The following is a 24,893-nucleotide window of genomic DNA, read 5'->3' on the forward strand; positions in this document are numbered from 1 at the left end:
ATCTTGAGTGCAAAACTGGTAGTTATTTATAAATAGATTCTTCAGAAGATAAAATAGGAAAGAGACAAGAAACCTAATCTTAACTGAGCATCCTCTGCTTGAGAGCCACTTCTATACTATGTGAGAGGCACTAATATACTCACGAACTCTCTACAGAGAGAAATGGCTACTCCTTGTGTAGAGATGAGAAATCTACCTCTAAAGGGCAGAGCAGATACTCAAACTCAAAGCTTCCACAGTCAGGAAGGGGAAGTACAGGGAGCAAGCATACCTTTTCTACATCACACGGCGTCTGGAGTTCTTAAAAAGATCCCCTAACGTGGCTTAAATAGCTTGTACCCACTTATAAGGAATTTAACATTTATGTGTGAGTTCTTTCTTAGACTCCTTTTTGGTTTTTGCTTTATTTTAGGGTTGGTTTTTTGGTTTGTTTGTTGCAAATGGCATAAAGATGCAGTCTTAGAATTATCACAAGTGTCTTTTTTCGAAAAACAAGACTTCTTTAAAACCTTGCTACTCAGTGTTGATCTACATACCAGCAATATCAACATCACTTGGTAGCTCATTAGAAATGCAGAGCATTAGATTCCCATGCAAGGACTGTTCTAAAATTGTTACCCAAGGAAACTAGAAAGAGAAGAATGAAATTGAGAGTTTTAAAAGACATAAAAATTTTGGTGGAAAACAATCTAAAGTATCTTTCTCAACATGGTTTCCTCTACTTCACTCCAGTACCTTTCGCCCTTCCCCACCACCACTCCCAACAGACTCACCAGCTGTGAAAGGGAGAAAAATTGTGAAAAGTATCCCAAAAGCTGAAGACATTTTCTGAAGGGAGTTCCCTTCTTCTTCTTCCTATCCTTACCTCTCTCTTTTCCTTCCATATACCTAGCTGTAGTCTTTTTCTTCTCCTGATCTCCCACATAAGCACTAATGAGAAATCCCCTGCTCTCTTAACTCCACTGTGTTTGCAGCTCACGAGAAACTTAAGAGGAAGCATTTCCTCTTTGGTGAGTTAGGTGATAATGACTGAACTTCCTGATTTGTGCTTATATACATTTATTTCTCTCCAGAGAAACATATGCATTTGACCCACTATTCAGATCTAATTGTAATCAATTGAGTTATATCCCAGATAATGTTTAAATGATTCTTATGAAACATGCATCAGTATATTCATTTTTATAAATGGGGAAGTAGAGAAGTAACTTATCCTAATTTGATCAATGACAGAGCTGTACAACCAGGATAGACACGATGATCTTTTCATGGATAGTTTTCCTTCCCTTGCATTGTGTCGTGTGTGTGTGTGTGTGTGTGTGTGTTTGGTAATTTGTTGCGTGGTTTGTGACAGAAGCCAAACATGATCTCTCATTCTAGAAGTATACACTTTAATACAAAAAACACAGAGTATTTAAAACGCTCATAAAGACCATAATACTAATAATTCTCCACTCATATGACCCCCTGCCAAACTTGGGCTGGGGTTAGGGACCAGTCTGCAATCCGGAATTAAAGCCCAGCTGGTGCAATTTTACTCTGATCCATCCAGCAAATCCTATGCACAAGCCCCGCACTTCCACAGATAGGGAGGGGACCAGGTGCCATGATAATGCTGCACCTGACGTTTCTCAGGCACTTCCAACCTGGCTCCAGCCACAGCTGCCCCACTGCTCTTTTCTGAACATGGCCTTAGTGCTGTGCCATCCCTGACAGGGACACCTCTGCCCACTCCACAAGCTCAGATATTTTGTAGCCAGGCCAGGTCCTCATTGCCTCTGCCCGACCTGCCTGCACACTCACCCTCGCACGTTCACACCCTGCAGATGATGTTACCCTCTTCTCCTTCATAATTTCTGCTTTATTTCTTTTTCCTTCTTTATTCTGTTTGTTTCTGGTTAAAACATTTTAGAATACGGTGCCTTCTGCCACAAAATAGAGGGTGGTGGGGTGAGAGAAGCAATCTACAGATTCACTGCAGTGTTAACATGGGTTTTCTATGTGAAAGGGGTCAGTGAAGACTGAGGGGCATGAGTTTCTGCTTATAAATTCTCCTTGCTACTTCTGCTGCTGCTAAGTCACTTCAGTAATGTCCGACTCTATGCGACCCCATAGACGGCAGCTCACCAGGCTCCCCCATCCCTGGGATTCTCCAGGCAAGAGTACTGGAGTGAGTGCCATTGCCTTCTCTGATAAATTCTCCTTACATCTACTTAAACAGACAGTAATTCTTTCCTTTGGGTTTGTTTGATTATCCAAAGAAACAATTAATGAAAATTTCTTGTAGAAAAAAAGCATTGGGTTCAGATTCTTGTCACCAGATAGATCATTCCTCAATACATCTAAAGATAAAAGTTTGGATTTTTTAATTGGTGAATTAAATTTATTACTGTCACTATTCTGGTTGTGAGTGTGTGCTCAGTCATGTCCAATTCTTCGCAACTTCATGGACTACAGTCCACCAGGCTTCTCTATCTTTGGAATTTTCCAGGCAAGAATACTGGAGTGGGTCGCCATTTCCTACTCCAAGGGGTCTTCCAGACCCAGGGCTCAAATCTGCGTCTCTCATGTCTCCTGCATTGGCAGATGGATGCTTTACCACTGCGCCACCTGGGAAGTCCTCTGGTTGTGATATTATACTATTATTTAGCATAATGTTATCATTAGAGCAAACCGGGAATGGTGCACGAGATCTCTGTGTTATTTCTTTCACCTGGATGTGAATCTATAATTATCTCACTAAAAGTTTCAATTAAAAAAAATTGAAAGTCAAGTATGGCTGAGGAAGGAGAATCTCCCTGAAGATTATAGTCAAAACATTTATTAGCACTGATCTGTGGGCCATGGACCAAAGGAAGATGGAGCACATCTCTTCCAGTGTGATTTTGATCATGGCCTTTTCCAAAGCCTTTGAACTGGGATTAGTTGCTGGATTGAGCCACTGTAAACTTACCCATCCAGTACAGGGAGACCAGCCCTTCAGAGATAATGGTTCATCATTGGCCTTCCCAGTTTATATCATCCATGGGAATCCAGAACAGTAAGGGGCTAAACAGAACCTGCTGCCTGAATGGGGGAACCTGCATTCTGGGGTCCTTTTGTACCTATCCTCCCTCTGTGGAGAGAACTGTGAGCTTGACATGCACTAAGGGAAGTGTGTGGGTCTATGCCCCATGACACCTGGTTGCCATGAAGTGTTCCATGTGTAAATGCTGGCATGGCCAGTTTCTCTGCATTCCTCAGTGATTCCTACCCAGCTGTGATGAACACCTCATCACTGCTGGAACTCCAGAATTAACATTGTCTGCATGTGCTTTTCTGCTACCTGGAATCTTCCTTGCTATACAGTTATTAACCCACATTTGCAATCAACATTTGTCATGCAAATTTCATGACCTGAAGAGGCTGTCCCTCCAATGACCCAACTGAGGGACAATGATTCATTCGTTAGTTGTCTTGAAAGAGTGAATACATTTCCCTATGGTCTCTAACATTTCCTTAAAGTACCAGCTACTTTCCTCTGCCCTGCCCTCTCCAGAAAACTACTTTAAAAAAGTAAGCCATATATTATGCCGAACTTCTGTGTTTCTGATACATGTATTTCTAGCAAGGGTTTATAAAGAGTTTCCTTTAAACAATTGAATTCTATCTTCAGATTATTAAGGGTTACTCCCAATGTGAAACTGAGTATAAAGCAGTGAATAGAGTTGAACAAATTAATTAAGGCAATATCTTGGAAAGGAAAGAAAATCTGTAATGGGAGCAAAGGAGAAGAGAAGGAGCAGTTTTAAGAGGTGAGAGACAGGATGCTGGAGTAATAGAAGTGTACATGTGTCCCTGGGAGACTAGGTAGAAAACGGAGAGCAAATGAGAGAGAGTTGAGAAAATAAATGGATTACTTAGTTGATTAGATGGGTACTGAGAAGCAAGTCAAAAAGCAAAGTTGAAGGGCAAGTTTCTATCATCTATAGGAAGCTGTATAAGACAAGAACACCTGTTCTCTCAAAGATTTGTAGAGAATAAAGTCTCTTTGAAAAAAATTCTATCTGGTCAGTTTTATGTCTTTGGAAAAATGTCTACTCAAGTCCTATGTCCACTTTTAAATTGAAGTAGTTGGCTTTGCTTTGTTTTTGCTGTTGGGTTGGATGAATTCTTTATTTATATTTCATATATTGACATCTTATAAATATGGTTTGCAAATATTTTCTTCCATTTTATAAGTTGCCTTTTCATTTTTACGGAAGCAAGGTCCAATGCTGTAAACAGCAATATTGCATAGGAACCTGGAATGTTAGGTCCATGAATCAAGGCAAATCAGAAGTGGTCAAACAGGAGATAGCAAGAGTGAACGTAAACATTTTAGGAATGAGCAAACTAAAATGGACTGAAATAGGTGAATTTAACTCAGATGAACATTATATCTACTAGTGTGGCCAAGAATCCCTTAGAAGAAACAGAGTAGCCATCATCGTCAACAAGAGTCCAAAATGTAGTACTTGGGTGCAGTCTCAAAAATGACAGAATGATCTCTGTTCATTTTCAAGGCAAACCGTTCAATATCACAGTAATCCAAGTCTATGCCCCAAGTAATGCCGAAGACACTGAAGTTGAACGGTTCTAGGAAGACCTACAAGACCTTATAGAATTAATACCCAAAAAAGATATCCTTTTCAGTATAGTGGACTAGAATGCAAAAGCAGGAAGAAATACCTGGGGAAACAGGCAAATTTGGCCTTGGAGTACAGAATGAAGCAGTTCAGTTCAGTTCATTCACTCAGTCGTGTCAGACGCTTTGAACCACATGAAATGCAGCACGCCAGGCCTCCCTGTCCATCACCAAGCGCAGGAGTCTACCCAAATGCATGTCCATTGAGTTGGTGATGCCATCCAGCCATCACATCCTTTGTCATCCCCTTCTCCTCCTGCCCTCAATCTTTCCCAGCATCAGGGTCTTTTCAAACAAGTCAGCTCTTCACATCAGGTGGCCACAGTACTGGAGTTTCAGCTTCATAATCAGTCCTTCGAATGAACACCCAAGACTGATCTTCTTTAGGATGGACTGATTGGCTCTCCTTGCATTCCAAGGGACTCTCAAGAATCTTCTCCAAAACCACAGTTCAAAGCATCAATTCTTCGGCACTTAGCTTTCTTTATAGTCCAACTCTCACATCCATATATGACTACTGGAAAAACCATAGCCTTGACTACACAGACCTTTGTTGACAAAGTAATGTCTCTGATTTTTAATATGCTGTCTAAAGTCCCTTGGACTGCAAGGAGATCCAACCAGTCCATTCTAAAGGAGATCAGCTCTGGGTGTTCTTTGGAAGGAATGATTCTAGCACTGAAACTCCAGTACTTTGGCCACCTCATGCAAAGAATTGACTCATTGGAAAAGACTCTGAAGCTGGTAGGGATTGGGGGCAGGAGGAGAAGGGGACGACAGAGGATGAGATGGCTGGATGGCATCACTGACTCGATGGACGTGAGTTTGAGTGAACTCCGGGAGATGGTGATGGACAGGCAGGCCTGGCGTGCTGTGATTCATGGGGTTGCAAAGAGTTGAACACGATTGAGCGACTGAACTGAACTGAGCTTGGTCATAACTTTCCTTCCAAGGAGTAAGCATCTTTTAATTTCATGGCTGCAATCACCATCTGCAGTGATTTTGGAGCTCAAAAAAATAAAGTCAGCCACCGTTTCCCCATCTATTTGCCATGAAGTGATGGGACCGGATGCCATGATCTTAGTTTTCTGAATGAAGCAGGGCAAAGGCTAATAGAGTTTTGCCAAGAGAACACAAGAGTGATAACCAACACCCTCTTCCAACATAAGAGAAGACTACACGTGGACATCACCAGATGGCCAACACCTAAATTAGATTGATTATATTCTTTGCAGCCAAAGATGGAGAAGCTCTATACAGTCAGCTAAAACAAGACCGGGGTTAACTGTGGCTCAGATTATGAACTCCTTGTTGCCAAATTCAGACTTAAGTTGAAGAAAGTGGGGAAAACCACTAGACCATTCAGGTATGACCTAAATCAAATCCCTTATGATCATACAGTGGAAGTGAGAAACAGATTTAAGGGGCTAGATCTGATAGACAGAGTGTCTGATGAACTATGGATAGAGGTTCATGACACTGTACAGGAGACAGGGAGCAAGACCATCCCCAAGAAAAAGAAAAGCAAAAAGCAAATGGCTGTCTGAGGAAGCCTTACAAATAGCTGTGAAAAGAAGAGAAGTAAAAAGCAAAGGAGAAAAGGAAAGATATACCCATTTGAATGCAGAGTTCCAAAGAATAGCAAGAAGAGATAAGAAAGCCTTCCTCAGCGATCAGTGCAAAGAAATAGAGGAAAACAATAGAATGGGAAAGACTAGAGATCTCTTCAAGGAAATTAGAGATACCAAGGGAACATTTCATGCAAAGAAGGGCTCAATAAAGGACAGAAATGGCATGGACCTAACAAAAAGCAGAAGATATTAAGAAGAGGTGGCAAGAATACACAGAAGAACTGTACAAAAAAAGATCTTCATGACCCAGACAATCACGATGGTGTGATCACTCACCTAGAGCCAGACATCCTGGAATGTGAAGTCAAGTGGGCCTTAGGAAGCATCACTATGAACAAAGCTAGTGGAGGTGATGGAATTCCAGTTGAGCTCTTTCAAATCCTGAAAGATGATGCTGTGAAAGTACTGCACTCAATATGCCAGCAAATTTGGAAAACTCAGCAGTGGCCACAGGACTGGAAAAGGTCAGTTTTCATTCCAATCCCAAAGAAAGGCAATGCCAAAGAATGCTCAAACTACCACACAATTGCACTCATCTCACACGCTAGCAAAGTAATGCTCAAAATTCTCCAAGCCAGGCTTCAATAATATGTGAACTGTGAACTTCCAGATGTTCAAGCTGGCTTTAAAAAGGCAGAGGAACCAGAGATCAAATTTCCAGCTTCTGCTGGATCATCGAAAAAGCAAGAAGAGTTCCAGAAAAACATCTATTTCTGCTTTATTGACTATGCCAAAGCCTTTGACTGTGTGGATCACAATAAACTGTGGAAAATTCTGAAAGAGATGAGAATACCACACCACCCAACCTGCCTCTTGAGAAATCTGTATGCAGGTCAGGAAGCAACAGTTAGAACTGCACATGGAACAACAGACTGGTTCCAAATAGGAAAAGGAGTACGTCAAAGTTGTATATTGTCACCCTGCTTATTTAACTTCTATGCAGAGTACATCATGAGAAACCCTGGGCTGGAGAAAGCACAAGCTGGAATCAAGATTGCAGGGAGAAATATCAATAACCTCAGATATGCAGATGACACCACATTTATGGCAGAAAGTGAACAAGAACTAAAGAGCCTCTTGATGAAAGTGAAAGAGGAGAGTGAAAAAGTTGGCCTAAGCTCAACATTCAGAAAACGAAGATCATGGCATCCAGTCCCATCATGATTATCTGGGTCGTGAAGATCTTTTTGTACAGTTCTTCTGTGTATTCTTGCCACCTCTTCTTAATATCTTCTGCTTCTGTTAGGTCCATGCCATTTCTGTCCTTTATTGAGCCCTTCTTTGCATGAAATGTTCCCTTGGTATCCCTAATTTCCTTGAAGAGATCTCTAGTCTTTCCCATTCTATTGTTTTCCTCTATTTCTTTGCACTGATCGCTGAGGAAGGCTTTCTTATCTCTCCTTGCTATTCTTTGGAACTCTGCATTCAAATGGGTATATCTTCCTTTTTCTCCTTTGCTTTTCACTTCTCTTTTTTTCCACAGCTATTTGTAAGGCTTCCTCAGACAGCCATTTGGCTTTTTGCTTTTCTTGGGGATTGTTGCTCCCTGTCTCCTGTACAGTGTCACGAACTTCCGTCCATAGTTCATCAGGCACTCTGTCTATCAGATCTAGCCCCTTAAATCTATTTCTCACTTCCACTGTATGATCATAAGGGATTTGATTTAGGTCATACCTGAATGGTCTAGTGGTTTTCCCCACTTTCTTCAACTTAAGTCTGAATTTGGCAATAAGGAATTCATGATCTGAGCCACAGTTAATCCCGGTCTTGTTTTAGCTGACTGTATAGAGCTTCTCCATCTTTGGCTGCAAAGAATATAATCAATCTGATTTAGGTGTTGGCCATCTGGTGATGTCCACGTGTAGTCTTCTCTTATGTTGGAAGAGGATGTTGGGTATGACCAGTGCTTTCTCTTGGCAAAACTCTATTAGCCTTTGCCCTGCTTCATTCTGTACTCCAAGGCCAAATTTGCCTGTTACTCCAGGTGTTTCTTGACTTCCTACTTTGCATTCCAGTCCTGTATAATGAAAAGGACATCTTTTTTGGGTGTTAGTTCTAAAAGGTGTTGTATGTCTTCATAGAACTGTTCAGCTTCTTCAGCATTACTGGTCGGGGCATAGACTTGGATTACCATGATATTGAATCATTTGCCTTGAAAATGAACAGAGATCATTCTGTCGTTTTTGAGATTGCATCCAAGTACAGAATTTTGGACTCTTTTTTTGACTATGATGGCTACTCCATTTCTTCTAATGAATTCTTGCCCATAGTAGTAGATAATATGGTCATCTGAGTTAAATTCACCCATTCCAGTCCATTTCAGTTTGCTGAATCCTAGACTGTCAACGTTCACTCTTGCCATCTCCTGCTTGACCGGTCCCATCACTTCATGGCAAAGAGATGGAGAAACAGTGGAAACAGTGGCAGACTTTATTTTTAGGGGCCCCAAAATCACTGCAGATAGTGGCTGCAGCCATGAAATTAAAAGATGCTTACTTGTTGGAATAAAAGTTATGACCAACTTAGACAGCATCTTAAAAGCAGAGACATTACTTTGCCAACAAAGGTCCGTCTAGTCAAGGCTATGGTTTTTCCAGTATTCATGTATGGATGTGAGAGTTGGACTGTGAAGAAGGCTGAGTGCCAAAGGATTGATGCTTTTGAACTGTAGTGTTGGAGAAGACTCTTGAGAGTCCCTTGGACTGCAAGGATATCCAACCAGTCCATTCTAAAGGAGATCAGCTCTGGGTGTTCTTTGGAAGGAATGATGCTAAAGCTGAAACTCCAGTACTTTGGCCACCTCATGCGAAGAGTTGATTCATTGGAAAAGACTCTGATGCTGGGACAGATTGGGGGCAGGAGGAAAAGGGGACGACAGAGGATGAGATGGCTGGATGGCATCACCGACTCGATGGACGTGAGTTTGAGTGAACTCCGGGAAATGGTGATGGACAGGGAGGCCTGGCGTGCTGCAATTCATGGGGTCGCAAAGAGTCGGACACGACTGAGCGACTGAACTGAACTCCATATTACCTTCTGCTTCTTGGAAAACATGACACGCTAAGTCCAATCACTAGATTTTCTGGTTCAGCAGATCTAGAGAGGAATTGGGGAATCTTTATTATTTTGTATTTCCCCACATAATTCTGATTTTCAACTATGTTTAACACCCCTGTAGTAGAAGAGTTTAATACATTTATTTCCTAAAAAGTGTAATTTGACATTATAAATTATCTTGACACCTTCACTATGATGTTATTTGACATGATTGTTTTGACATTATCAAGTTAAAATGTAAAATATTTAAACAGATATTGAACCTAAGAGTGAACCTCATCCCAATAAAGGGATGGATGAAGAATTAAGAAAATGTCAAGACAAGGTTATAATGTCTATTGTGCACACTTCTTGGTAATATTTATATGCAGAAACTTAATGGACTGTTTTCTTGACCTCATCAAAATGGTTTGGTTAAAATATCACGTCAAGAGCCACTATAGTAGTTTTATATCCAAAATAAATTAACAATCATTTTAAGGATAAAGTTTAGAGTAACCAAAATATCTTCAGGGAGACAAAAATATTAGTAAAACAAAATAGCTGTCAAATGTTTCTAATGGCACAATTAAAGCATGAATGGATTTTGTTTTAATTTCTACCATGTTAAAAAATTTAATTTTTTTTCAATGTACCAGCAAATTTATTTTATTTTATTTTATTTTTAAACTTTACAAAATGGTATTAGTTTTGCTAAATATTGAAATGAATCCGCCACAGGTATACATGTGTTCCCCATCCTGAACCCTCCTCCCTCCTCCCTCCCCATACCATCCCTCTGGGTCCTCCCAGTGCACCAGCCCCAAGCATCCAGTATTGTGCATCGAACCTGGACTGGCGACTCATTTCATACATGGTATCATACATGTTTCAATGCCATTCTCCCAAATCTCCCCACCCTCTCCCTCTCCCTCTCCCACAGAGTCCATAAGACTGTTCTATACATCAGTGTCTCTTTTGCTGTCTCGTACACAGGGTTATTGTTACCATCTTTCTAAATTCCATATATATGTGTTAGTATACTGTATTGGTGTTTTTCTTTCTGGCTTACTTCACTCTGTATAATAGGCTCCAGTTTCATCCACCTCATTAGAACTGATTCAAATGTATTTTTTTTAATGGCTGAGTAATACTCCATTGTGTATATGTACCACTGCTTTCTTATCCATTCATCTGCTGATGGACATCGAGGTTGCTTCCATGTCCTGGCTATTATAAACAGTGCTGCGATGAACACTGGGGTACACGTGTCTCTTTCAATTCTGGTTTCCTCAGTGTGTATGCCCAGCAGTGGGATTGCTGGATCATAAGGCAGTTCTATTTCCAGTTTTTTAAGGAATCTCCACACTGTTCTCCATAGTGGCTGTACTAGTTTGCATTCCCACCAACAGTGTAAGAGGGTTCCCTTTTCTCCACACCCTCTCCAGCATTTATTGCTTGTAGACTTTTGGATCGCAGCCATTCTGACTGGCGTGAAATGGTACCTCATAGTGGTTTTGATTTGCATTTCTTGATAATGAGTGATGTTGAGCATCTTTTCACGTGTTTGTTAGCCATCTGTATGTCTTCTTTGGAGAAATGTCTATTTAGTTCTTTGGCCCATTTTTTGATTGGGTCATTTATTTTTCTGGAGTTGAGCTGTAGGAGTTGCTTGTATATTTTTGAGATTAGTTGTTTGTCAGTTGCTTCATTTGCTATTATTTTCTCCCATTCTGAAGGCTGCCTTTTCACCTTGCTAATAGTTTCCTTTGATGTGCAGAAGCTTTTAAGTTTAATTAGGTCCCATTTGTTTATTTTTGCTTTTATTTCCAGTATTCTGGGAGGTGGGTCATAGAGGATCCTGCTGTGATGTATGTCAGAGAGTGTTTTGCCTATGTTCTCCTCTAGGAGTTTTATAGTTTCTGGTCTTACGTTGAGATCTTTAATCCATTTTGAGTTTATTTTTGTGTATGGTGTTAGAAAGTGTTCTAGTTTCATTCTTTTACAAGTGGTTGACCAGATTTCCCAGCACCACTTGTTAAAGAGATTGTCTTTAATCCATTGTATATTCTTGCCTCCTTTGTCAAAGATAAGGTGTCCATATGTGCGTGGATTTATCTCTGGGCATTTATAGATTCAATGCAATCCCTATCAAGCTACCAACGGTATCCTTCACAGAGCTAGAACAAATAATTTCACAATTTGTATGGAAATACAAAAAACCTCGAATAACCAAAGCTATCTTGAGAAAGAAGAATGGAACTGGAGGAATCAACCTACCTGACTTCAGGCTCTACTACAAAGCCACAGTTATCAAGACAGTATGGTATGGTACTGTACCAGCAAATTTTTATTCTACAGGTGTTTAGTGAGAAGGATTAACACATAACTGTTAGTTTCCAAACTATGTCCCATAGAAGGGGAAGGTCCCACAGGGGTCACTGCAGGGTTGAGGAACTGAGAAGTCACAAGTTCAGGACCTCTGGCTACTCCTTTGGCTAAAAGGCTTTATACTTATCTCTGTTTTATATAATATGGTTCCACAGAAAAAAAATTTTTTTTGAAAAAAAAAACAAACAAACCTTTTTTAAGGTATGAGAGTCATGTTTTAAGCAAAGTTCGTAATTCTATAAAAGAAGTAAGAAAGCCAATGACTTTCTTACTGAGTCCAGGGCCCTATGCCAGCTACTTCCTCAGATTACGAAAAAACACATAGATTTTTAACTATAACGCAGAGAAAATGAATATGTAAAACCTTCTTACATAGTTCAATAATGCTTGTGGCATGACATGACATAGTAGCTTTCTAACTAAATCATGTTTATTTTATTCTTTTTAACTTTACAATATTGTGTTGGTTCTGCCACACACCAAAATGAATCTGCCACAGGCACACATGTGCTCCCCATCCCGAGCCCTCCTCCCCCCAGCTCCCCACACCATACCCCCGGGTCGTCCCAGCGCACCAGCCCCAAGCATCCAGCATCGTGCATGGAACCTGGACTGGCGACCTGTTTCACACATGATATTATACATGTTTCAATGCCATTCTCCCAAATCATCCCATCCTCTCCCTCTCCCACAGAGTCCAAAAGACTGTTCTATACATCAGTGTCTCTTTTGCTGTCTCATATACAAGTTTATTGTTACCATCTTTCTAAATTCCATATATATGCATTAGTATACTGTATTGGTGTTTTTCTTTCTGGCTTACTTCACTCTGTATAATAGGCTCCAGTTTCATCCACCTCATTAGAACTGATTCAAATGTATTCTTTTTAATGGCTGAGTAATACTCCATTATGTATATGTACCATAGCTTTCTTATCCATTCAACTGCTGATGGACATCTAGGTTACTTCCATGTCCTGGCTATTATAAACAGTGCTGCGATGAACATTGGGGTACACATGTCTCTTTCAATTCTGGTTTCCTCAGTGTGTATGCCCAGCAGTGGGATTGCTGGGTCATAAGGCAGCTCTATTTCCAGTTTTTCCTCTATTTTTCTAAGGAATAAAATATTGGGAATATATTAATAATTTTTAATATATGAAAAATATATTTCATTATGAAAAATAAATCTGTTTACTTCATAGCAGGAAAAATGATACTGAAAATTAAATTTCAAAAACTGAAAAAATTTAATTTTCAGTATCGTTTTTCCTGCTATGAAGTAAACAGATTTATTTTTCATAATGAAATATATTTTTCATATATTAAAAATTATTAATATATTCCCAATATTTTATTCCTTAGAAAAATAGAGGAAAGGGTCATGTCATCCCATGGTTATTCCTTTAGCATATAAGATCATACTTAGTAAATATCCCAAGTCCTCAAGAATGCATATTTAACTGATTATATAGTCAATCAACATTTGTTATTTGATAAATGTATCACAATAAAATGTATACCATAAAAACACACTTCTCCAATTGATCACATTATTAGGTATTAGATAGCAATACTGCTCTAGAGATTTAATAAGTTCAGAAGAAGCTAATGTCCTCATGTGTGTTCTTCCTCTCTCTCTCTCACACACATATGCACACATGCACACACGGAAGGAAAATATAAATTCAGTTTTATTAAATAGTGAAATTCTTATTATAATCCTATATTTGCTAACAGAAGGTTGACAATTAACAGATATTGAAATAATAGAAAAGGCACCTTCAAACAGGATTGGAGGGAATATAAATTGATACAATTTGACATAGCAGTCAATAATATTGACATATCGGTCAATAATAACGATGCTCAAAACTTTTAACCTCGCAATTTCACTCAAGGAAATTATCTTACAAATATGTTCCAACACATTCAAAGAGATAAATCCACAAGAAATATTCTATGTAGTATTGTTTATAATAGCAAAACAAAACAATCGAAATGTCCACCACAGGGTTAATTAAATTCAATTCCATTACATACAATGGAATTATATGTAACCATTAAGAAGAATGAGGTAGCTCTGCTTGTGTTGATACAAAAGATCTTTAAGATATACTATATTATTACCTTTCTATAAGTACAGAACAAATTATGCTATGTTTCTATTTCTGTCTTGACGAGGATATACGTGTATGAATATGTAAGTGGACATATAAGTGTATACACATACAATACACCTACAGGTATGGCATGTGCACATAGAAATTTCCTCAAATATTACATAAAACTTTTCGTAATTATTCTTCCTGTGAAGTTATTTGAGGTAACTCAATTTTCATCATCTACCGTACTGAACAATTTAAAATTTTATCAGGAGCGTGTACTTTCTTTGTAATAATATCAGTTTAAAGAACTAGCCAGTAACAGCTAAAATTCTAAAAGTTCAACTGTATAAAGATATAAATGCAAATCCTCTATAATGTCTCTGTCTTCTAAGAATCTTTGAAAAGCTAGTTTCAAAATAGGCTTTTCATTCCAGAACTCTAAGAAAATAAGAACAGTATCTGTAACTGCATCTTGATTCATTTGTCCTGGTGCTACACTCTAGGAACATAAATAGTATGGAGATTCATACCATCAACTTCACTTTGTAACACCTGAGACGTCTTCACCCTGTTTGTAATATCATAAAGTGGATTGTTCTTCTCTGTGTAGCTGGCATAGGGCTCCATTTCATCCTAAGATATAACCCAACGTTAAATTCAATTAAAAAAAAAACAACAGAAATCCTAACCACCTGTGCTTTTCTAACAAGTGCTCACAACTTTAGTGTCTACCAATAGTGGTCTCTGAGTCTGCATGAACATAAAAGCAAGACTTTTCTAATATACTATCAAAAAATTTTTGATTATTTATGTCTCAGTGTCAGATGATAACAGTTGCCTGAAAGTAGGAATGTAGAAGAGTGAAGTGACGTGAGGAGTATTTCCGAAGAGAGTGTCAAAGATTTAATAAACTACTTGTTATAGTAGGTTCTAGAGCTGGATAGGTATTAAACTTAGGTAAAAAGGGCTTCCCTGATAGCTCAGTTGGTAAACAATCCACCTGCAATGCAGGAGACCCTGGTTCGATTCCTGGGTCAGGAAGATCCGCTGAAGAGGGGATAGGCTACCCAGTCTAGTATTCTTGGGCCTCCCTTGCGGCTTAGCAGGTAAAGAATCGCCTGCAATGAGGGAGACCTGAGTTTGATCCCTGGGTTGGAAAGATCCCCTGGAGAAGGGAAAGGCTACCCACTCCAGTATTCTGGCCTGGAGAAGTTCATGGGCTGTATAGTCCATGGGGTCTCAAAGAGTGGGACACGACTAAGTGACTTTCATTTTCACTTTAGGTAAGACAGAAATGATGATGGTATTGAAAAAAGGAAATCAAGAATTAGAGATGGTTTAAAGGAGGAAGAAATACTAACTCAATTTCTCCAAAGATTACAGTCCAAACGAGGCTAACATGATGTCTTTTGTAGGATGCAGTTCTTAAAAATATGGATTTGGGGTGTGTTTAAATAGTGCTTAGTGGATAATTAACAAAATAAGTACATCTGACAGTATTGTAGAATTAGAATTTTTTTCTTTTTAATTAAAATACTAATATTGATGCAAATTACAAATTATATGACTAGATGCTGGGAAAGACGGAGGGCAGGAGGAGAAGGGGACGACAGAGGGTGAGATGGTTGGATGGCATCACTGACTCAATGGACATATGTTTGGGTGGACTCTGGGAGTTGGTGATGGACAGGGAGGCCTGGCGTGCTGCGGTTCATGGGGTCACAGAGAGTCGGACACAACTGAGCGACTAAACTGAACTAACTGACTAGATTTTCAGACTACATGGCTTAAAAGTTTGCAAATATTCTCTTTAATCTTACCTCCTGAACAACTGGAGTATGCTCTGTTTTTTTCAATTTACATTTTCTGCAAAAATAAAAATAAGCTAGAATAAATATCAAACCATGATTATTCAGATTGAAAATGAGAAAACAAAAGAGTATGCTGTTGACAATTATGGTTCATTTTGATAGAAACTATAATAAGTCAGAAATGAACTATCAGATATGAGTAAAGAATGCTGCTTGCAGTTAACACATCCAAATAAGATAATTCTGAATTTTGGAAAGATAAGTAAAATTATGCAAAGAACCTTGTGTAATGGAATATATGCAACACCTCATCTTTGGTATATGAAATTAATTATTGTAATTCTTTTCCCTAATACAAAATAGCAGGCACTGTCTTTCCCAAGATCCTGCCCCAGACAGCCTAATTCACTATGCTTGCATATCTAAATAACCTAGAAAAATCCCCCATGTCATTCAGAGTAGACCATATATTTTATTTTCAGGGTATACTTCTTGATTATGGGAGAATTGATGTTAAAATCTTAATTTTACCTAGTTAATTCCATATTTCTGACTTCTTTTTAACCCAATAAAGCTGGAGAAGAGAAGGCATCAGTCAGTACCTGCAGCCACTGATTTTCAAAAGCCAAATGGATCCCACGACGATCAAGATAATAAAAATAGGGGCAGTGATATATAAATTTTTTAAGTGTGCTGGTATTTCAGCACCTGTAAATATAGACACAAGAATATATAATTTAACACTCAGTTCAGTTCAGTCACTCAGCCGTGTATGGGCTTTGTGACCCCATGGACAGCAGCATGCTAGGCTTCCCTGGCATAATAAAATAATTTAACATTATTCAGCAGTAAAAAGCAATGAGCTATGAAGCCATGAAATCATGTAGGACTATTAAAAGCATATTACTAAATGAAAAGAGCCAGTCTGAAAAGGCTAAATGCTGCATGATTCCAACCATAACATTCTGGAAAAGGCAAAACTATGGAGTAAGACAATCAGGGATTGTTAAAGGTTAGGATGGATGGAGGCATGAATAGGTGGAGCATAGAGGATTTTATGGCAATGAAACTACTCTATACCATACAACAATGGTGAATGTATGTCATTTATGCATTTCTCAAAATTCATAGAACATGTACCTAGAGTGAATCTTAATGTAAACTATGGACTTTAAGTGGTAATAGTACATTAAGATAGGGTCATTGATTATAACAAATGTACCGCTGCAGTGTGGGGGATGATCAATAGATAGATAGAAAGACCATGCATGTGTAGGGACAAGGGTTTTATTGGAACTCTCTGTACTTCCTATTCAATATTGCTATCATTCTATTTAAAAAATAAAAGTCTACTTTAAAATTATACGTATATATATTTACATCTACAAGAATGTCTTATAGTACATGAAATTTATTTCTGTGATTTAATTTTTAAAACTTTTGCCCCATTAATAGTTCAAATAATTGTTATAATAAAATTGCTTTATCATTTCAGACACTTGAGTTTTTAGCAGACATTATCTTGGATCAGGATTTTGTTGCCTTAAGGATTCATTTAGTGAATTCCTGTAGGAGAGATGTGAAATTTAGATCTCTCTGTTACAGTAACAGAGTATTGGTCTTCTCCAATATTCAGAAATGAACAGGGAATTGTAAGAAAAGTATTTGGAAAAATAACCCTAATTCTGAAGTCACCTCTATTCCAAGGCATTGAAACTGAACTGAATGCATGTCAGCAACTTTAAACTATTCACTAACTGCTGGTAGAAATATAAGCTCAATCTGACAAGAGGAGAAGTCAGCAAAGGACCTGGCCGACTCTGAGAGGTTTTAAGACTGTGATCCTGAAGTTGCGTGAATGTGGCTGGGACAGAGAGAGAGGTAAGTGGAGGCTGCAATCCACCTTCTTTCAATACTTTGTTTTTAAACACTGGATTTTTATTTAAAGAAGAAAATTTTTGTTTTACAGTTAAAAACTACAATAGTGCTTTGAAGCCCTCTCTTTCAAACTAATGAGCTGTCTTTTGTTGGAAGTGTACTAGCAGAGGTAAAGGTCCACCCTGTGTGGGAGACATACCTGCATTGGGTGGGACTGGACTAGAGACTCGCTCCAATTCTGAGATTCTATAAATATGATGTCATATTGTAATACCGAGTGCTCGGACTTCATACATAACCGGGAGCATTACTCTTCTCAGTAAACACTGCCAAACTATATATATATATACATACAAACTATAAGAATGGACTTTAGAAAATCATGATTTAAACCCAACACTTTCCTATTCTCCTTTCTTAACACTAAAATATCAGTAGATAATTTTTTTAATTAATTAATTTATTTTAATTGCAGGCTAATTGCTTTACAATATTGTAGTGGTTTTTTGCCATACATTGACATGAATCAGCCATGGGTGTACCTCTGTCCCCCATCCTGAAACCCCCTCCCACCTCCCTCCCCATCCCATCCATCAGAGTCATCCCAGTGCACCAGCCCTGAGCGCAGAATTTTTTTTTAAGTATAGACTTGCAAAGACAAAGAGATTATGGATGAAGATAAGAGCAGATGAAAGATTTCAACTTGTTTTAACATGAAAGATGAACGGAAGAATGGCCAATAATTCAGAGTGAAATAAGTATAAACCTTAGTGAATCCAAGAAGGCTCTAGAATAGGGAGGAAAAGATATGGAGAAAGGGGAATGTCAGGAGTGAAGTGTGGAGCTAAAAGTTGGAAGCTTCCTTAAAGTTCTGTATGAAGAACAGATAGGCTGCCAACTCTCCTCCCACCCCACTCAACCAGGTCACCACACTTCCCCGACCAGCAGAAAACGGGAAGTTTGGCCCAAAGAAGATGAACTGGAGAAATTCCAGAGTCAAAGATTCAGATATAATGTAGGGTGGAGATGAAGTGTCTTTAAAGGAAAGTTTGAGTTCTGAATAGTCACACACACACACACACACACACACACACACACACTTACACACACTCCTCTCCTCCCTTCTCTCAGAACACTCTCAGATAGTCAGGATTATTTCTCCAAGGTAAGAGATTGGAGAGGTATTTTCTACAGAGTCTGAATAACCTCAGAGAAAAGACCTCCCCTGGTAGCTCAGATGTAAAGAAACTGCCTGCCAATGTAGGAGACATAAGAGACAAGGGTTCGATCTCTGGGTTGGGAAGATTCCCTGGAGGAGAGCATGCCATGGCAACCCACTCCAGCATTCTTGCCTGAAGAATCCCGTGGACAGAGGAGCTGAGGGGCTAATAGTCCATAGGGTTGCACAGAGTCAACACAACTGAAATGACTTAGCACGCACACATGTACACTAGGTTTAGATTGGCTATATTAAGAAATAGCAACATAACCATGTTATTAATAAAAACTGAGTCAAATACTAGAAGAAACACTTTAAGATCTGAAAGTACTTGTCTCTGGAGAGTTGTTTATAATGGAGCAGGGAGGATGGAGAATCAGAGAGGGCTAACATTTTACATGATATACTTGTCTAGACATGATAGACAACACAGATTTTAAACTATATGAGTTAGGCTGATTAGAACAATATTTTTATAACAAGAAATTAGAGTAGAATGGGTGCAGAGAGCAGAGAAACTAAACTGTAATGAACTGAATCATAGACATTATTATAAGACATTAAAGAAACTTCTTTGGAAAAACCATGAGGAGAAAACTCTACCAGACTGAAAATTCATGAAGGTAATTTATGAGCAACTTTATTCTTCTAATAAAATTATAATTAGTTGTTTAAAATTACCCTTTATCCTTCTATTAAAACCATTTAAGTATTTGTGTAAAAGTACACTATACAAGTCAATTTATTAGTACAGAAGAGAACACTAAAGGAAGAATAAATTGGGAGTTCCCTGGTAGCCTAGTGGTTAGGATTCTGGCTTTCACTGTCATGGCCCAGGTTCAGTCCCTCATAGGGCAACTGAAATCCTGGAAACTGCTCTACACAGCTGAAAAAAAAAAAGTAGAATAAACTTCATTCTATAATATGGCTTTTTACAACAAATTTTTGTATTACTCTTCTAGATAATCCTTTACTTTGAGGAGGAGACGGAGATAAAGTGGAGGGTGGAAATGACACCTTTGAATGAAATTTCTTCACATACTCCTATTTCTTTCTTAAGGTAACTCCTCTGAAAGAATGGAAAAATCAAAAATAAGACTAGAAAAATTACTAACCTTGACTCAGTTGTATGGACAGACTCTTGTTGCCAGCCAAGTGGGAGACAGAGCAGGACACGTTCAGCACATGGCGGTCCCCCCAGCGGCAAGTACTCTGGACGGTCACTGTGCTGTCACCCCAGTAAGGTCCTTGCTCAGTGTCACAATCCCCCTCTGGGGTCCAGGAGATCTGTGCAGCCGGCTTCCCTGCAGCTGCCTTGCACACTGCAGTTCCCTTCTCAGTTTGGATCAGGGTCACCTCTGGGGGCACTGCAGAATTGTAGGGGAAATGCTTCAGTCTTAACACATGGGACATGGAATTTAGACAGAGATTTGTTTCAGCCCAAAATCTGGTTCTCTGAAACACCTCAATATATGATGTTCCTTACCTAATACTTGGAGGTGATACTCATGATGGAAATTCCCATCACTTGTTACTATTTGACATGTGTAATTCCCATCATGAGTGATGGCCACTGGGTCAACCTGAAGGGCAGGATTCTCGTCAGGTCTGGAGGCCCAGGTTATTCCCTTGTCGGTACAGTTTCCTCTCGTGGTCTGATTTGTATCACGTCTGTAGGCTCCGAAGCAGGGCGGCTTGTCTCTGAGGACTATTTCCCATGTTACTACCAACACACTTGGCCACAGCACAGGAGGGCAAGTGAGCACAGCTTTTGTATCCACTAGTACTGATAGTGAAGTTTTAACTGGAAACACATACATAAACACACAAACAGAGAATAATAAGAGAAAAGCTTTATAATACTTGATGTGTCAAAATTTATTCACAACATATTACATGAAATTGTACTTAAAATTTACTTTGCAGGTGGCCTTTTTCCAGAAATACTAGACTTACATAAGAAATAACATTCATGAAATATATATATATAAAGTATAATATTAAATCCATCCAATGATTAACCAACTTCTTCCTGTATCATTAGGAAAATAACATGTATTATATGTATGATGATTTTTTAAGTGTTATGAAATTAAATCAGAAGATTTGATATCTATGAAACAAACTGATGAGAAAAGAGAATCTGAATTAAAGGACAAAAACAGTGTTCTAAATCTAATCTTTTGGACAAAGAGACTATGAGATTTACCATACAACTCATGCTCTAAAGGGGTAAAATGGAATTATTAATAATGTGGTTTTCTCCTCCCAAGTTTTGATGAAAGTGAAAAATCAGTAACATCAGAACTAAACACGTACTCTTAAGGGTGGCACTTCAGACAAACATAAGTCTGGAAAGATATGGTACTTCCATTAAAAATAGCTATGACATTAACGCTGAAGAAATTGGAATTTTTTATTTAATTTTTATTCAGAGAATCATAAAATCAGTTAAATCAACAGATTTTAAAATAATCTGTAATCTCATTAGTTGGACCATCTCACATAAATGAAAAATGACAATGCCAAGCTGTAAGAGATGCTTAGAAGTATTTTTCTAGGGGAAAAAAAAAGTAGTATAGTATATAAATACAAATCAAATGAAAAACAAGGATTATTTTCCTCTATAAATTTTCTATAAACGTATTTCATTGCAAATGTGTGATAGTATAATATATAGTCTTTCAATGAGTTCTCCTTCCGTTCTATTCATTCACATAAATACTCGCTGATAGTTTGCTGTGAACCTTGTTCACAGATCTTGTTTTCATACATTTAATATCATTGTCAGGATTAAACATAGCATTGACCTATTTATCCATATTTTAAAATAAAAATTAAGACTGGCAAGCATTTCCCAATGTAGAAGCTCATGCTTTCCCATAAACTGACATGTCCCTGACTGAAAGGGGTTTGCTGAGACGTGTATCTGTTACAAGTCACCTGTAACAAAGGTGAGTGTCAGTGATTTCATCAGTTTGACATGAACAAAACCAGCTGTGGTGTGACAAAAATTTTATGTGAATGAAGCTTAAGCTTATGTTTCTAAGCTTTGCATTTAGTATTTCCTCTCTCCTCTTTTGATGTCATCTGCCTCCTCCGTGATGTACTCAAGCCTTTTCATTTCATGGCCAAATAAATATCATATTACTAGATAAAGGAAGGAGGAGGATTTTAAAGTAGATCTGAGAAGGCAATGGCACCCCACTCCAGTACACTTGCCTGGAAAATGCCATGGACAGAGGAGCCTGGTAGGCTGCAGTCCATGGAGTCGCTAAGAGTCGGACACGACTGAGCGACTTCACTTTGACTTTTCACTTTCATGCATTGGAGAAGGAAATGGCAACCCACTCCAGTGTTCTTGCCTGGAGAATCCCACGGACAGAGGAGCCTGGTAGGCTGTAGTCCATGGGGTCGCTAAGAGTCGGACACGACTGAGTGACTTCACTTTCACTTTTCACTTTCACGCATTGGAGAAGGAAATGGCAACCCACTCCAGTGTTCTTGCCTGGAGAATCCCAGGGATGGGGGAGCCTGGTGGGCTGCCATCTATGGGGTCACACAGAGTCGGACACGACTAAAGCGACTTAGCCAGCCAGCCAAAAGGGCAGTTAAACCCATGCTGTTTCCATCACTCCAAGTGACATCAGCTCATAGTGAGAACCTCCAGCTTGGCAAAGGCTTGGAGACAAGCAAGAACATGGCTTGTTAGAAATCTGCTAGAGGTTGGATGTGGGAAGCATATATGTGCATAAAGGAATGATGCTTAAAATAAAACCAGAAAAATAAGAGACCAGTGAGATAGCAAGCTGTGAATGCTCTTTTGTGTTCTCATATGTTCGAACTTTACCTTGGTAAACAGTATAAGGTTTAATGTTTTTGCTAATATATATCCTCAAGATCTGTTTTTTAAAGGCAAGTATTTGGTAATCAAATAAGCACACATTTGAACAGGGGCACAGTATCAAGAAATAACTCCATCAGTGAGGATTCCAAGCACAGCAGATATTCTGTGTTCTTTCACTTTCCTCCATTCTGTGACCTTCAAGTCAATCACCCTTCACCTATATCGATAGTTCTAATGTTATTGGTATTTTCCCCCCTTTCTTCATCCTCTTCTTTCCTTTTCCATACCTTTCCTTTTTCATACTTTTTCATAAATTATCAGGATTAAAATGATAAAATGATAAATTATCATTAGTAAATGATAATTTTGGAGAAGGCAATGGCACCCCACTCCAGTACTTTTGCCTGGAAAATCCCATGGACGGAGGAGCCTGGTAGGCTGCAGTCCATGGGGTCGCCGAGAGTTGGACACGACTCAGTGACTTCACTTTCACTTTTCACTTTCATGCATTGGAGAAGGAAATGGCAACCCACTCCAGTGTTCTTGCCTGGAGAGTCCCAGGGACAGCGGAGCCTGGTGGGCTGCCGTCTATGGGGTTGCACAGAGTTGGACACGACTGAAGCAACTTAGCAGCAGCAGCAAATGATAATTTACCAATGGCCAGTACCTCCACAACACTCAGTGGGTTTGGCACTTAACAAATATATTCTCCATATAAGATCAGCTAGGGTGATTGCACTTCCTACTTCCTGAGAAAACAATAGAGTCTCTTCTTTGCCCCCAAACCAGCAGCCACATCCCATCTTCTCTGCATCCTTTTTCTATAAATCTCTTCCAGTCTCATTCAGCCTTTTGCACACAAATTCTTATTGGCTTTGAGGCATTTCCTTTCTTTTCTCACAACCTTTCCCTAGGGCTTCCCTGATAGCTCAGTTGGTAAAAAATCTGCCTGCAGTGCAGAAGACCCTGGTTCAATTTCTGGGTAGGGAAGATCCCCTGGAGGAGGGATAGGGTACCCACTCCAGTATTCTCGGGCTTTCCTTGTGGCTCAGCTGGTAAAGAATCTGTTTGCTATGCGGGAGACCTGGGTTCGATCCCTGGGTTGGGAAGATCCCTGGGCTGGGAGAAGGGAAAGGCTATGCACTCCAGTATTCTGGCCTGGAGAATTCCATGGACTGCATAGTCCATGGAGTCGCAAAGAGTTGGACATGACTGTGTGACTTTCACCACCCTAGATTAAGCCCCCATCGCCAGGCACCTAACTTCTGTTTCTGTCTCAAAACTCTTCTCCCTTCAGTTCATACCTTAAAATGCATCATTCCACAACATAATGAGATTACTTCAACTCTAAAACCTCCAGACATCTTTCACTGCCTGAAGAATAAGTTTGAATGTCTTCCTATTGGCTTCAAAAGCCCTCTGTCACACTGACTCACTTTGCAATCTTATCACCCACTACATTGTCCCCTTACTGCAGAAAAAAAAAAAAACAAAAAACAAGCACAATTCCACCTCCATGTCATCTCTCACACTGTTTTCACTCTCTAAGGTGCCCAACATAATGCTATTTTTCTATTAAAATAACTCTTTCTTTAAGACCTGATTCACATGCTACATCCTCTGTGAAGCCTTGTCTAAGCCTTGGTGTTTAACCACTCCCTTTCTGCACTCCTGGTACACTTGATGTGAGTGCTTACCTCTTCTGCTTGTGTGATATCTGGGCTTCCGTCTGGGTTCCCCACAGAATAGAGCTCCCTGGAGGGCTCTCTGACAGTCTTCTTCATCTTGCTCATCCTTATGGTCCCCACAAAGCCCAGCACAGTGCGTGACACAGAAAACTCCATAATCTTTCAGTGGAATCGAATTGCTTTAGGGGAGGATTGGTGGAGTCATTCAAGTCACTTACCTTACAGCATTCAGATCACCATATTCTTTAACTGGGTACAAGACTAGAACAGAGTCTAGACCACTATGTTTCTAAGGAAGCTCAGCATTCTATGCTTCAGTACTGGCCTCAAAGTAAAGAAACAAAAAAATACAGGCATACTACCTTCTGCATAAAGTGTTACAGTGCTCTGCTTTCTTTCCGTAGATGAAGTTGTTGAAACTAGAAAATATTCAGAGAGAAATAGATGAAATCAATTTTAGAAACTTAGAGTAAAAACCATTCTTTTCTCCACAAGAGCTTGTGTACAACATGATAGAAAATCAATGAACCATAACTAAAATTACACAAAAATCCTTGAAATACAGAAATTAGAAGCTGTTACATCATTATATGGAAAAACATGTTAACATTTGGAAAT

General features: G+C 39.1%; 1 protein-coding gene and 1 pseudogene across 3 annotated transcripts in view; one reads left to right on the forward strand and one right to left on the reverse strand.

Annotated features, from left to right (window-relative positions):
• The window catches only part of LOC133233786 (cell surface glycoprotein CD200 receptor 1), a 64,007-nt gene that overhangs the window by 8,785 nt on the left and 30,329 nt on the right, over window positions 1-24,893 (reverse strand). The window contains exons 3-9 of one of the 3 annotated variants that reach the window (XM_061394053.1): window positions 24,638-24,694; window positions 20,227-20,544; window positions 19,856-20,107; window positions 16,246-16,351; window positions 15,653-15,698; window positions 14,363-14,465; window positions 11,899-12,839 (exon numbers count right to left, since the gene is read on the reverse strand). In XM_061394053.1, the coding sequence (XP_061250037.1) occupies window positions 12,832-12,839; window positions 14,363-14,465; window positions 15,653-15,698; window positions 16,246-16,351; window positions 19,856-20,107; window positions 20,227-20,544; window positions 24,638-24,694 (890 nt within the window). In that variant the 3' untranslated portion in view covers window positions 11,899-12,831. Of the gene's footprint in view, window positions 1-11,898; window positions 12,840-13,400; window positions 14,466-15,652; window positions 15,699-16,245; window positions 16,352-19,855; window positions 20,108-20,226; window positions 20,545-24,637; window positions 24,695-24,893 lie in introns of those variants that run through there. The other 2 variants (XM_061393941.1, XM_061393987.1) reach the window with 2 other exon arrangements.
• LOC133254847 (putative protein CRIPTO3) lies at window positions 2,661-3,420 on the forward strand (annotated as a pseudogene).

The sequence above is a fragment of the Bos javanicus genome, chromosome 1 (assembly GCF_032452875.1).
Source record: "Bos javanicus breed banteng chromosome 1, ARS-OSU_banteng_1.0, whole genome shotgun sequence".
Lineage (NCBI taxonomy): Eukaryota > Metazoa > Chordata > Mammalia > Artiodactyla > Bovidae > Bos > Bos javanicus.